The sequence below is a fragment of the Equus quagga genome, chromosome 2 (genome assembly GCF_021613505.1).
Source record: "Equus quagga isolate Etosha38 chromosome 2, UCLA_HA_Equagga_1.0, whole genome shotgun sequence".
In the NCBI taxonomy this organism is placed as follows: Eukaryota; Metazoa; Chordata; class Mammalia; order Perissodactyla; family Equidae; genus Equus; species Equus quagga.
Window position 1 is genome coordinate 25,201,529 of NC_060268.1, and position 14,117 is coordinate 25,215,645.

A 14,117-nucleotide genomic window follows, 5' to 3' on the forward strand; every position below is an offset into this window, starting at 1 on the left:
AGTTAAGTTTGCACCTTCTGCTTCTCAGTGGCCCAGGGTTTGCCGGTTCGGATCCCGGGTGTGGACATGGCACCGCTTGGCAAAAGCCATGCTGTGGTAGGTGTCCCATGTATCAAGTAGGGGAAGATGGGCATGGATGTTAGCTCAGGGCCAGTCTTCCTCAGCAAAAAGAGGAGGCTTGGCAGTAGTTAGCTCAGGGCTAATCTTCCTCAAAAAAAAAATAATAATAATAATTACTACCCCACAAGATTATAGCAAGAGATTATATAGTGAGATAATATATTTAATGTGCTTGGCATGTGGTAGGGTTTAATAAATATTAGCCTAGGAGGACTGTTACGTTATTGCTATGAGACGAGAGTGACTGCTGAAGATTGGACGGCTACAGGAGCCTACGGAGAAGGAGGGGGGCCTTTACAACAGAGAAGGAGGTAAACGAGCAGCAAGACCAGGGAGAGATCACAGGTTTTATGCATATTTAAAAAAATATTTTCCATATCATATAAACAGCTTATTATAGAAAATTTGGAAAATACAACTTTTTCACAGATCGAGGTCATTCTGTATGTACAGTTGGTAATCTGCATCACGGAATGCATAACATTGAGCATTTCTCCATGTTATTAAATTTCGCTGACAATATTGATTTGAATGGCTGCTTAAGATTCCATTGCATGGATGATTTATTTAACCACATCCCTCCAGGATAGCCAACTTGCTGTTTTACATTTTTTGTACTCATTGAAAAATGCTACACTAAGTATTTCTCTTAATTAATCTTTGTCCTGGTTTGTGAAGACGGTCTAGGATAGCTTTCTAGGAAGAAAATGATAGATATGATCATGTGATTATAGATGTGATATGTCTCAAGGTTCAGATCAAAGGCTGTGAAGTCAATTGACCTGGGTTTGCACCCCATCTAAACCCCTTCTCGGTGGGTGAGCCACTTAACCTCCCTAAGACTGAGCTCCTTCACCCATTTATGAGTAACATTTCCTACCTCACAGGGTGCTTGTGACGATTCGGGCTTCTTGTGAATGTAAAGTGCTTTTCATAGAACCTGACACAAAATAAGGGCTCAATAAACGTTAGCTGTTATTATCATCACACATTAAATTCATATATTTAATCACACACATATATACAGGAACAGCTGGCCCATTTCTGGGCTGTGGGGTTAGCTCTTTTATTCTGTCTATTCTTGTACCATGTGCACATGGTAACCCTTTATTTATGTATATATTGCTTATTTCATAAAGGGCTAAAAATACAGAGTAAATTCCCTCTCCTTTCTCCTCTTTTTTTTGAACTTTCTGTGTTTTTCTTGTCTGATTTTTATTACAGATGAACTATAGAATCATCTTATCAAGTAACAAAAGATTCCATTAGAATTGTGATTGAATGTTGTAAAAGTGAGAAATTAATTTGGTAAGAATTGACATCTTTATAAGATTCATTTTTTCTAAGGACATGGCTGTCTCTTCATTTTTTTTCAGTCTTTCATTATATCTCTCAGCAAAATTTTGTAATTTTCTTCATATAGGTTCCTCACATTTTTCAATAAGGTTACAGCTAAGTATTTCATGGTGGTGTTATTGTCACCACTGTAAATGGGGAAAATACTAATCACAAGAGCTAGTGTATACCAAATGCTTACTATGGGTAGGGTAGGTTCTAAATGCTTTGCTATTTTAGCTAATCTAATTCTCATAACAGCTTTATGAAACAAGAACTATTATTATCATTCCCATTTTATGGATGAGGAAACCGAGGCCAGAGAGGTTAGGTTCACATAGTTAGTAAATGGATGAACAAGGCTTTAACCTCTTGCCATCTGGATCCACAGACCATGATCTTAACTATCATGTTGTTGGGATATTTTTTATTAATTATGGCTCTTAACTGGTTATTCCTAGCATATAAAAAGGCTACAGATTTGTTTTATATTTCTCTTGTATCAAATGACTTCTCTGAATTCTATTATTAATTCTCATTGTTTTAGAATTGATTCTCATGAATTTTCTATGCATACAATCATATCATCTGCAAAACCCGATAAATTTGCCTCTCTCTTTCTAAAAGTTATAATCTTTTTTTTTTTTTAAGATTTTATTTTTCCTTTTTCTCCCAAAGCCCCCCGGTACATAGTTGTGTATTTTTAGTTGTGGGTCCTTCTAGTTGCAGCATGTGGGATGCCGCCTCAGCGTGGCCTGATGAGTGGCGCCATGTCTGTGCCCAGGATTCGAACCAGTGAAACCCTGGGCCGCTGCAGCAGAGTGCGCGAACAAAACCACTTTGCCACGGGGCCAGTCCCTATAATTGCTTTTTAAAAATTTCCAGTCTTATCATATTGGATTTTTCAGAATGATAATAAATAATACAGTGATGAGATCAGACATTCTTGTTTTAACTTTACATAAATTGTTGACTTCAAATATATACATATATGTGTTTATATATGAAGAATATTAAGACTATTAAGAATGTTTATAGACCCAGCCCTGATGGCCTAGTGGTTAAAGTTCAGTGCACTTGGGTTCAGTTCCCAGGGGTGGAACCACACCTCTCTGTCAGTAGCCATGCTGTGGTGGAGGCTCACATAGAAGAACTCACAACTATACACAACTATCTACTGGGGCTTTAGCGAGAAAAAAAAAAAGAAAAAAGGAGGAAGATTGGCAACAGATGTTAGCTTAGGGCGAATCTTCCCCTGAAAAAAAAAGAATATTTATAGAAAATGGAAGTGACTTACCATGTTCTCTTTGGTGACTATTAAATGACCAAATGTTCTTATTTGGTTTGTTTTTGATTTATTATATAAATAAATTTCCTAATACCTAACCTTGTGTTAAGTCCTGGGATAAACCCTGACTGGTTGTGGTGTATAATTATTATGTTAATATACTGTTGAATTTTATGTGTTAACCTTGAATATTTTAGGATTTTTACATTTATATTCATAAGTGAGATTGATCTATAGTTTTTTTTTGGGGGGGTGCTATTTCTGACAGGTTTTGATATTAGGTTTATTCTGGCTTCATAAACAAATTGGGTAGTTTTCCATCTTTTTCTATGTTCCAGAACAGTTGCTACTTTCTATTCATTTTGACAGATAAACTCTCTATAATAGAGATGACAAGGAAGAGAATGCAAATCAGCACAGATTATTTTGCCTCAGTAACTCTGCCACTTTTGTAGCTGAAGGACAGCGTTGATTGTGAAGAAGCAATTTGGAGCAGTAGGAGGGTCAAATGGGCCATAATTCTGGTGTTGAAGAGTGCGGCTGGCTGGGCAGGCACAGAGGTGAGTGAAGGTGGTCCTGGGGAGGGAGGCAAGTGCTGAGGGAGGCCGGGAGCACCAGAGAAAATGAAAGGAGGGTTTACAATGGGCTGGAAGTGTTCAAACAAGGGCATAAAACCAGGATCAGGTAGAGGAACTGGGCCTGACCATGAAGAATGCTGGTGGGCCGATGAGAGGAGGATCTAGGAATTGGTACTCCTTCCCTTCCAGAAAAGTTTCGAATGCTCTGGCCTGTTGGTCACTGGCTCCTGTTGGGGAAAGTAACATTATTTCTCACCCAGGGTATTTGCCCTTCTGTTCTGCCATCTCCCTATCTTCATGCCAACAAAGGCATACATCCAATGTAGGCCAATAACAGTGATTCACATGCTTCTGAGCACAAGAGTTCAGCATGGAGGGCAGAGCATAAGACAGACTTGACCAACTTTGACTCTACTGCTAGAGCCAAGTCCTTTACAAGGTTCTCTATTTCTTTTTTCATTCCTTCCCTTCTGCTTCTCTGTAGCTCACACAGGCAGACCCACAGCACATGCTGTTTTTTAAGGCACAGGAAAGTGTTGTAGGAAAGGTGAGGAGAAACGTGGTGTGGAATTGCTGGGAACTGTTCGGCATCATGCTTGCTATACAGCTGGGGCCATTTTGAATGAAAAAACAAAGACATCACAGACAAATGAAATTCAGCCCATCTAAACTTACTTTAAGTTCAGTCAGAAATTCTAGGCTCTTTTTACACAAATCCATTTGAAAATTATTTAACTGATGGCAAAACTGACATTACTGTTTCGTAAATTTTCCTCTCTCCCTCTCACCCATGGATGGGTTAGTTAACAACCAACAGAGCAGCCACCAGCTTGACATCAGGAAGAAGATGCCAGGAGCACAGATGGTCCACAACCCAGCTAATTAACTTCTGAAGAAGAAACAACATCTAATACATCTTCTGTGAACATAGAGTTTGGTTGGGCACAGTTGGGGCAGAGAACAAGCAGACCTCCTCAGCAACTCTTTTTTACCTCCTAAAATGGTGGAGGGGGCCGGGCCCATGGCCGTGCGGTTAGGTTTGCCTGCTCCTCTTCAGTGGCCCAGGGTTTCGCCGGTTCAGATCCTGGACATGGACATTGCACTGCTCATCAAGCCATGCTGAGTCGGCGTCCCATATGCCACAACTAGAAGGACCCACAACTACAATATACAACTATGTACTGGGGGGATTTGGAGAGAAAAAGCAGAAAAAAAAAATGGTGGAGCACTCACCCACTTCCTATGGATAACCACCTACTCACAAGACCTGCAGAGAAGAATTCCAAATAAATATGGTAAACACTCTACCCTAAAGGAAGGGGAGCATAACTCCTCACTCCTTAAGTATGGGATGCACATAGTCACTTCCTTCCAAAAAGGACAGGATGGAAAGAGTGTAACTTTACAGTGGAGAAACCTGATAAACACTACTTCTGCCAGGTGATGAAGCTCAACACCAATAGTCAAATTATGCTAATAGTATGTACTCTTGATAGGATGTGATGAAAATGGCACTTGACCTCTGTGATCTTCCTCCCCAAAACCCATAACCCCAGTCTGATCATGAGAAAACCATCAGACCAATTCCAATAGAGGGGCATCCTACAGTATACCTGATGAGTATTCCTCAAAACTCTCAAGGTCATCAAAAACAGGGAACACCTGAGAAGCTGTCACAGCCAAGAGTAGCCCAAGGAGACATGGCAACTATGTAATATGGTATCCTGGATGGGATCTTAGAATAGAAAGAGGACATTAAGTAAAAACTAAGGAAATCTGAATAAACTACAGACTTTGGTTAATAATAATGTATCAATATTGGTTCATGAATTGTAACAAATGTACCATGTAATGTAAGATGTTAATAACAGAGAAAGCTGTGGGGAGGCATATGGGAACTCACTGTACCATCTGCTCAATTTTTCTGTGAATTTAAACTATTCTAAAAAAATAAAATCTAGTAGTAATAATAATAATACCTGCGGGAATCAAATGAAGACTAAGAGGGGACAAAAGCACCTCCAACCCCTTTAGGCTTCATAGTCATTTTCTTAGTTCTTTGGCTTTCGGACTTTCATTCTTTTGGGGCACTTACATTACACCCACCTCCTTAGAGCTTATCCTAACACACACTGTCCGTATTTCCCATGACTGTCCTCCACGGGCCTTGGTGATCTCATTCAGTCTCACGGCTTCTGTCACCACCGCTCTTCTGGCGGTTTCCAAATCTTGTCTGGTTCAGATCACTGTTCATCCAACTCGCTATTACACAGCGCCCCCTAGAGGTTTAATTCAGCATCTCCAAAACCAAACCCTGATTCTTCCTAAACCCGTTTCTCTCATTTCTTGTCTCAGTTCACAGAGAGGCCAGGAGCCTAAGCATCCACCCCCAGACTTTCCTTTCTCACGGCTCCCTGCCAGTCAGTCCCCAAGTTCTGTCAATGCCTCTTGCTTAGGGCCTTTTGTACTGTGCTCTCCCTTCCATTCCGCAGCCAGGCTCTCAGCACCCCTGGGCTCCCTGCCTTCAGGTATTCTCTTCTGCTCCCTGTCTTTTCTTGCTTCATTCCTTTCTTCTTCTCCGTCCCTCTGGTAGTTATTGAAAAAGAAAAATGTAGAGATTCCCTCAGGCCCCCGCCAGGCAGTTCCACGACTCCTCTCCACTATTATCCCTCACAATGAACTCCTTTTCTCTATCTTCAGGTGTGTGTGTGTGTGTGTGCGTGCTTAGGTGTCTGCTTACTTTTTGTGTTTGAGATACAGAATCACGAGGAATCAGTGGCTGAGTTGCCACAGTCTATTTAAAAATATACTAAGGGGTTAAAGCCCATTTTAAGAGCATCAGCCATTAACCCAGTTTTCTCAGAGTTCAGATGGACCTAATTAATGACACATGAACTACCTTTGACTTATGTAACGGAAAAAGGTGATATAAGATGGTTACAGAACTCAATCAAGTTAATCCCTGAAAATGAGGAAACTTAAGAAAGTCTAGGGAAAGAAAATTCGACTTGAAAGAAGCTGCTTGCGTAAACCTCTGTCGCATGGGATGCAATAAATGCGGATGTCCCACCGAGCCAGCCAGGAGTCGAACCTGGAATCTTCTGATCCGTAGTCAGACGCGTTATCCATTGCGCCACTGGCCCTGAGACAATTGAGCTCTCCTCAATGATGATAGTTCAAGCTTATACTGCAGGGTTTCATGGGACGTGTAGTCCCTCAACGGGATTCCACGAATACACGAAGCATGATGGGAAACTGAAGTCCGTTGAGAACCAGACCCTGACATTGGCGGATCTTCCGGGGCCACGCCGCACGTCACTGTGCAGCCCGCGGATTGGCGGGAGGAGCCACTCCCCACCCCTCCACCTCCTGCTCTGGAGCCGTGGCAGACGCTCTGGTTGTTAGGGCGACTCGTCCCGCCTTCTGGAGGGGGGCGGGGGGCTTCTTTTCGGCTTTGTGATTGGCTGCCAGTAGCGAGGAATCCCGGCGTGGACGGCGCGAGGGGAAAGATGGCGGCGATGGCGGTCGGAGCTGCCGGTGGGAGCCGCGTGTCCAGCGGGAGGGACCTAAATTGCGTCCCCGAAATAGCTGACACATTGGGGGCTGTGGCCAAGCAGGGGTGAGGGCCCGGACCTCCGCAAGCGGAAGGCGGAGTCCGAACTCGGGGAAGGAGAGGGGGAGACTAGTCATCCCCAGGAGGCAGGGGTGAGGGGGTCGGAGTGGATAAGAGGAGGGCGGGAGAAATCGTTACTCCTTGCGGGAAGAAGCCTCGGTCCTTGCAGCGTGAGAGAAAAAAAAAAAACTTATTGGGGGCATGTGGTCACTGAGCCCAAAAGTCGGGGGGAGTTATCAGGTAAACTCAAAAAGGGGGCGTTCAGACCTCTAGGGCCCTGGAGAGCGAGATTATTGTCTGAGAGTGGAGCAAGTGCTACGAAGCTAGGGAGAGAAGAGAGAAACTTTGAGAAGGGAGACATGGGCAGTACTGAGGCAGATGTGACAGTCCTGGAAAACTAGTGACAGCAGAGTAGAAAATCTGCTTGGATTGGATTTTCATCTTTTCTCCTTACTCTTTTCCATGGCTGTCTTTTGGGGAGAAATTGAAGCACAGTGCAGCCGAAGTGATATGCCCCAAGGTGGGTGGAACTCAGCAGTCCAGTCGGGTGGACTGATGGCAGCTGAAAGGGTTGTGCAAGATCGAGATAGCCTAATCCAGTTGCTTGGATCTCTGGGCACTGCTGCTCTCTTTACATGACGATTCTGGGTCTGTCGCGGTTGTAGGTTTGATTTCCTCTGCATGCCTGTCTTCCACCCGCGTTTCAAGAGGGAGTTCACTCAGGAACCTGCTAAGAATCGGCCGGGCCCCCAGACACGATCAGACCTCCTGCTGTCAGGAAGGGGTAGGGACCATCCCGTATGCCCCTTAATTAATAGAGTCAGTAACAACGTCTGCTTTATCAGTGCCCTCATTCTCCTCCTTTCCTGAGTTGGATTTGTTGGTTAGTCCCTGGGATATAGATGATTCTTGTTTTCTCCTTGCTGACATGTTGAAAGCCTTAGTTCCCTATTCTGCCTCGGGCCATTCTGTATCTGTGATAGAAAAAGGCTTTGTGTCTCTTCTTTACTCCCTATTCCCTGTTAAGAACTGGAAATTGAAGGAGTAAAATGCTGAACCTCATTCAGTCTTTGTCTTTCTTGGGTGGGGGAGTGCAGACTGGAATACGCTAATTGTGGGAAAGCTTTCTCCATGGATTCGTCCAGACTCAAAAGTGGAGAAGATTCGCAGGAACTCGGAGGCGGTAAGACTGTTTGACCTCTCCACTGGATGTTTTTAAAGATCGGGTCTGTAACCAAGCTGGTTGGGGACAGCAGTTTTTTCCCACCCATGACTTAGTAAATCTGATATAATGCAATTAAAGCTATTTGAGTTGCTAGCTCGTAATCCTTTCCTCTTGATCTCCATCCCAGGCCATGTTACAGGAGCTGAATTTTGGGGCATATTTGGGTCTCCCGGCTTTCCTGCTGCCCCTAAATCAGGAAGATAACACAAACCTGGCCAGAGTTTTGACCAACCACATCCACACTGGCCACCACTCCTCCATGGTATGGCTGAGGGTCTCCTTTCCTGTTGCATATTATGGTAGTCAGGCTGTGCTAAGTATCTTCTTATTCCTGGCCATTAGCTAAGGGGTGCATTTGGCAGAATTGAAATGTCAATACTGCCTGCCCCCCATCTAAAAGTGGTAACCAGAGAATTATAATTTTTTTCTAGAAGCTTATAGTTGAAATAAAGGACAAGGCAGATGTTTACATAAAGATATACACAAGGTATAAAGACAAATTGGGAAAAGCATATAAAGGAATTAATTTGAAACCTGGATCAAGATCTTTTTAATTGAGGGAAGCTTTCTGGACCTACTGAGTTCAAAATAGAGTTCTAAATAGGGTACTTGTTCATGTGCAGTTCTGGATGCGGGTACCCTTGGTGGCACCAGAGGACCTGAGAGATGATATAATTGAGAATGTACCCACTACACACACACAGGAGTACAGTGGAGAGGAGAAGACGTGGATGTGGTATGTCTCCTTTTGCTGCTATACCAGAGCCAAGGGTAGGGTGAGGGGAAGACTGGTGGAAACTGTAGGGAGGTCTCCTTGAGCTGTGGTGATTGGTGGGCCATATATATTTGAGTCTTTTTTCTGTATTTGACTCTGGACAGGTGGCACAACTTCCGGACCTTGTGTGATTATAGCAAGAGGATTGCAGTGGGTAAGTCCATGAGGCTCTTGGGATAGGTGTCCCTTTTCTGACCTCCTGCGAGTAAGAATCAGGAGTTTCATGTATACTTGGCTGCTGGGCAGTTTTGCTACTCTGTCTGTGCTTCACTCTGCCTTGCTCTTAATGAGTAAACAGATATTGCACAGAAGCGCGAGGAAAAGCTTCTTGCCTAGCAGCAGCTGACAGGTCTTTCTTTTCCCTTGTGTAGCTCTTGAAATTGGGGCTGACCTCCCATCTAATCATGTCATTGATCGTTGGCTTGGGGAGCCCATCAAAGCAGCCATTCTCCCCACCAGCATTTTCCTGACCAATAAGAAGGGATTTCCTGTTCTTTCTAAGATGCACCAGAGGCTGATCTTCCGGCTCCTCAAGGTGGGTGGTAGAAGGATTCTAAAGGTGCTCCAGCTAATCCTCTTGCCTTATTCATATGTGTGTGATGCTTTTTTCCTGTGTGACTGATTCATCTCTTCTGTGGTTTCTGGAGAGCAATTTCAGCAAAGTTGGGGTCTTGAGAGCAAAAAGGCAAATGGCAGTAGGAGGCCCAGAAACATTTCAAAAGGAACCAGATCCCATGAAAATTTTGTAGAAGGTTTCATCTAAGAAGTTAGAGGGCCGGCCCTGTGGCCGAGTGGTTAAGTTCGTGCGCTCTGCTGTGGCAGCTCAGGGTTTCGCCGGTTCACATCCTGGGCACGGACAGGGCACCACTCATCAAGCCATGCTGAGGCAGCATCCCACATGCCACAACTAGCAGGACCCACAACTAAAAATATACAACTGTGTACCCGGGGGCTTTGGGGAGAAAAAAGAAAAATAAAGTCTTTAAAAAAAAAAAGAAGAAGAAGAAGAAATTACAGAGAGGATCCATGAGGCCCTCTGAGCCAAGATGATGCTTATATGGCACAGGAGGAATTTATCAGTTCATTGAAGCCTCATGCTATGCTTTTGTTGGTATTTGGAGGTATTTGTTGGACTGGAGAACTGCTGGTCTGGGCCTTATTTTATACTAGGACTTTTTGGCCGTAAACTTTAATAATATTACAGAATCTTGGTTCGAGGACTGTGTCTGATAGTCTGACTTCTCTCACAGTTGGAGGTGCAGTTCATCATCACAGGCACCAACCACCACTCAGAGAAGGAGTTCTGCTCCTACCTCCAGTACCTGGAATACCTGAGCCAGAACCGGCCTCCACCCAATGCCTATGAACTGTTTGCCAAGGGCTATGAAGACTATCTGCAGTCCCCACTCCAGGTGGGTCTGGAGTGCACTGAGAAAGGGGGAGAATGTCTCTTGACAGTAGGTGTCCTAAAATCCTACCAAAGCTCAGGAGGCAATGGGAAGGTTTTGATAATCTGGTGCCTTCTGCTTGCCAGAAACTGGCTAACTTACTTTGCCTATTTCTTCTCATTCTTCAGCCATTGATGGACAATCTGGAATCTCAGACATATGAAGTATTTGAAAAGGACCCCATCAAATACTCTCAATACCAGCAGGTACAGTGTGGGTCCCAGATTGGGTCAAGCACAGAGCTGGGATGACCTGGGTTAGGATGGGATTATAGCCATGACGTTTTCTCTCCATCCCACCTCCCACCCCCCCGACAGGCCATCTATAAATGCCTGTTAGACCGAGTGCCAGATGAAGAGAAGGATACCAATGTCCAGTGAGTACTCTCCCCACAAGCCTAGAGATTCACATGCCTACTGCTCTGTATGCCGAGTCAACTTGACTCTTCCCCTCTCTTTCTTAGGGTGCTGATGGTGCTGGGAGCAGGCCGGGGACCCCTGGTGAATGCTTCCCTGCGGGCAGCCAAGCAGGCTGATCGGCGGATCAAGCTGTATGCTGTGGAGAAGAACCCAAATGCTGTGGTCACGTGAGTAGCAGCCTCCTTGCTGGGAATTTTGTTCCCCCAGTGCCAGTTTTTCTTACCACTGCCTCACTTGTATCATCTCTATTTTAGGCTAGAGAACTGGCAGTTTGAAGAATGGGGAAGCCAGGTGACAGTAGTCTCATCGGACATGCGGGAATGGGTGGCTCCAGAGAAAGCAGACATCATTGTCAGTGAGCTGCTGGGCTCCTTTGCTGACAATGAACTCTCACCTGAGTGCCTGGATGGAGCCCAGCACTTCCTAAAAGGTGCCTCGAGGCTGGGGTGTACTGAGTAGGAAATAGATCATCAGCTGGGAAGGCCGGGGGCGGGTAGTGGGTGGGGCAGCAGCCTAGGAGGAGGTTACAGGGTTTAGGGGAAGGTGGGTTGGAACCTTGGGTCAGTGCCCTTAGCCAACGAAGTAATCTCTCTGAACCTCCGTGTTCACATCTGCAAATGAAGGGAATGGATGAGAGCAGAGACTCTTAATCTGAAGTCTGGACTCCCTGAGCTGACATGATATGTGCCTTGGGCTAAACTTTCATCAAGATCTTGAAGGGCTTTGTGACCCTACAAAAGTTAAGAACCACTAGATTAGAAAATCTTAGGGTTTAATCTTGTGTGACTCTGTAAATAAACCTAGAAGTGGAATCCCCCATGACAGGAGTTGGGAGCAGGTTGGCCTGGGAATGTGACAACGTTGAGCTGCTTGGGGCTGTTTGGATGTGGGACGTTTGAACCTTCAGTTAGTACAGACACACCATTTCCATCCTGGGAACTAACATGATCCTCCTGCTCTGCAGATGATGGTGTGAGCATCCCTGGAGAGTACACCTCCTTTCTGGCTCCTATCTCCTCCTCCAAGCTGTACAATGAGGTCCGAGCCTGTCGGGAAAAGGACCGTGACCCTGAGGTAAAGAGCCACTCTCTTCTGGAGGACTCTTCTGTCTTTAGTCCTGTTCTTTTTCTGTATTAGCATCAACTGTTTCTTCCACTGGAGAAGATGAAGAGGTGAAGGAGGAGGTAGGAATGTGGGAAAGTAGTTGAAGTGAAACTATGTTTTCATCTGTTTCTGTGGCCCTGAGGCTTGAGCTCCTTCTCTGAGGAAGTAGGTATCTCTTGCCTGTCTTCTCCAGCTCTTGTTCTCTGTCTCTCGGGACAGGCCCAGTTTGAGATGCCTTATGTGGTACGGCTGCACAATTTCCACCAGCTGTCTGCACCCCAGCCCTGTTTTACCTTCAGCCATCCCAACAGAGGTGAGTTCCTGCATGGCTGTCCTGGGTGGGACATGACTGGATGGGTGAGAGCTCACCCTCTTGGTTTCTTTCCTTGCTGTCCTGGGTCTGCTCTATCTAGGCTCCCCTTCCTGGTTCTTCTTATGCTTTGCATCAAATTGTCCAGGGCTTCTGGCCCCTCATCACCCACACAGCTCTTTCCTGACAGATCCTATGATTGACAACAATCGCTACTGCACCTTGGAATTTCCCGTGGAGGTGAACACAGTGCTTCACGGCTTTGCAGGCTACTTTGAGACTGTGCTTTATCAGGATATCACTCTGAGTGAGTGTCTGGGGCAGTGGGTGGTGGGGTATGACAGTATGCTACCTGGGCAGCTAATGTACGTGTTTCATTTAGGGTCATGGGGAGCCCAGGAATCAGTGAATGGGGATCTTTGATTACTTGTTCTGTGTTCACAGAAGGGACTCCCCTCAATCTAGGCAAAAAGTAAAGTCATGAAGACCTCAATTTTTTTATTGTTTTGTCCACACAGGTATCCGTCCAGAGACTCACTCTCCTGGGATGTTCTCATGGTTTCCCATCCTCTTCCCCATTAAGGTAGGAATTGCCTTTAAGACTCCATGGGTTAAAGAGTAACTTTTGCCACTGATCTTCTGCCCCTTCCCTTCTCCCAGGATGATGCCTGGCTATGTATGACCCATGTTCTACTGCTCTCACATGCTCTTGGATCCCTGTCACAGATGTTGGAATATCTGCACTGGCCTTCTGCTTAGCTTCCCCACATCTACTCTCACTGCTCTTCTATCCGTTCTCTACATTGAGCAAGAATCATCTTTTAAAAACTCAAACCTGACCATACCTTTCTCTTGCTTAAAACCTTTCAATGCCTTCCCACTGCCCTTAGGGTAAAGGTCAAAATCCTGAACGTTGCTTGTAAGACTTGGTGTGATCTTGTTTTAGCCTGCCTTTTCAACTCCTGTCCCCTTGATCACATTGCTTCAGCCCTGTGGACTTTCTTTTGGTTCTTCTAATACCCCATCTTTCCTGCCTCAGGCTTTCACACCCTTCTCTGTTCCCTGGAAAGTTCTTTGCTCATCTCTTCACCCAGCTAACTTATCTTCCAGGTCTCTTTAAACTTCCTGTTGTCAGATGACTTTCCTTGACCTCCTAGACTAGGTTAGCGTTCCCTTTCATAGCACCCTGTGCACGTTCACAGCACTTGTCACACTTTTATTTGTTCTGATAGACTTCAAATAGACTTCATGAGGGTTGGAAAGTCATGTTTTATCATTTTATCTCAAGACATTGCCACATAAGTCATTAACTCCACCCTGAACCTATCTTTCTTCTTACAGCAGCCCATTACGGTACGCGAAGGCCAGACCATCTGTGTGCGTTTCTGGCGATGCAGCAATTCCAAGAAGGTGTGGTATGAGTGGGCTGTGACCGCACCAGTCTGTTCTGCTATTCACAACCCCACAGGCCGCTCATACACCATTGGCCTCTAGCCTGGCCTGCAAGTGTCCGGAGCCTTGGAAGCAGCTTCAGGTTCTGCTCCTGTAGCACCGAAGGTGCAGTACATCTGTGGGCTGTGAGTCCCTTGCCCATCAGAGAGGAGCATTTCAGTCTGCTTTTCTACCTTACATCAAGGTGGGCAAAGGATGAGAATCAATTGCAGGTTTCAAGCTACCAATCTATGAAGACTTCAGGCCAGAGTGCAAGGAATTAGTGCTGGATCTGAAGCTACTCCAATGCACTCAGCCTCGGGCGCTCCCTGGAATAGCCCTGAGAACATGTGGATTGAAAAAATTTTCAGCCCTTTCCCTGCCCATCTCTGTTCCTGTTTTGATGGTTTTGTGTGGGAGGAAATAGAAATAAAGTGAATTTATGGCCTTCCCTGCTCCAACCCTGCTGCC

General features: G+C 45.2%; 1 protein-coding gene, 1 long non-coding RNA gene and 1 other non-coding gene across 8 annotated transcripts; 2 read left to right on the top strand and 1 right to left on the bottom strand.

Moving 5' to 3' along the window:
• Positions 1-1,342: 1,342 nt before the first annotated feature.
• Positions 1,343-5,242, top strand: LOC124236105 (uncharacterized). The gene is made up of 3 exons (XR_006887645.1): positions 1,343-1,428; positions 3,199-3,303; positions 4,125-5,242. It is a non-coding gene; the product is annotated as an uncharacterized LOC124236105 (long non-coding RNA).
• A 1,149-nt stretch (positions 5,243-6,391) lies between these two features.
• TRNAR-ACG (transfer RNA arginine (anticodon ACG)) lies at positions 6,392-6,464 on the bottom strand. The gene has a single exon. It is a non-coding gene; the product is annotated as a tRNA-Arg (tRNA).
• Positions 6,465-6,785: 321 nt separating this feature from the next.
• Positions 6,786-14,107, top strand: PRMT5 (protein arginine methyltransferase 5). Of its 6 annotated transcripts, XM_046653370.1 has the most exons (18): positions 6,841-6,940; positions 7,416-7,454; positions 7,600-7,718; positions 8,032-8,117; positions 8,287-8,421; positions 8,783-8,895; positions 9,039-9,088; positions 9,306-9,469; positions 10,185-10,346; positions 10,511-10,588; positions 10,700-10,758; positions 10,846-10,968; positions 11,056-11,231; positions 11,766-11,875; positions 12,125-12,218; positions 12,406-12,522; positions 12,734-12,798; positions 13,557-14,107. In XM_046653370.1, exons 3-18 carry the CDS (start codon positions 7,616-7,618, stop codon positions 13,707-13,709), a joined length of 1,788 nt encoding a protein of 595 aa, XP_046509326.1. In that variant the 5' UTR covers positions 6,841-6,940; positions 7,416-7,454; positions 7,600-7,615; the 3' UTR covers positions 13,710-14,107. The 6 variants fall into 6 exon arrangements, with proteins under 6 accessions (XP_046509325.1, XP_046509328.1, XP_046509330.1 ...); XM_046653369.1 differs by lacking the exon at positions 7,416-7,454 and having other exon boundaries at positions 6,786-6,940; XM_046653372.1 differs by lacking the exon at positions 7,600-7,718 and having other exon boundaries at positions 6,835-6,940.
• The last annotated feature ends 10 nt before the right edge of the window (positions 14,108-14,117 follow it).

Coding starts and splice junctions, on each gene's coding strand:
- PRMT5 (XM_046653369.1), top strand. CDS start 6,831: ATGGCGGCGATGGCGGTCGGAGCTGCCGGTGGGAGCCGCGTGTCCAGC. Junction 8,896..9,038: donor GAGGAGAAGACGTGGATGTG/GTATGTCTCCTT, acceptor GACTCTGGACAG/GTGGCACAACTTCCGGACCT. Junction 12,523..12,733: donor TTATCAGGATATCACTCTGA/GTGAGTGTCTGG, acceptor TTGTCCACACAG/GTATCCGTCCAGAGACTCAC.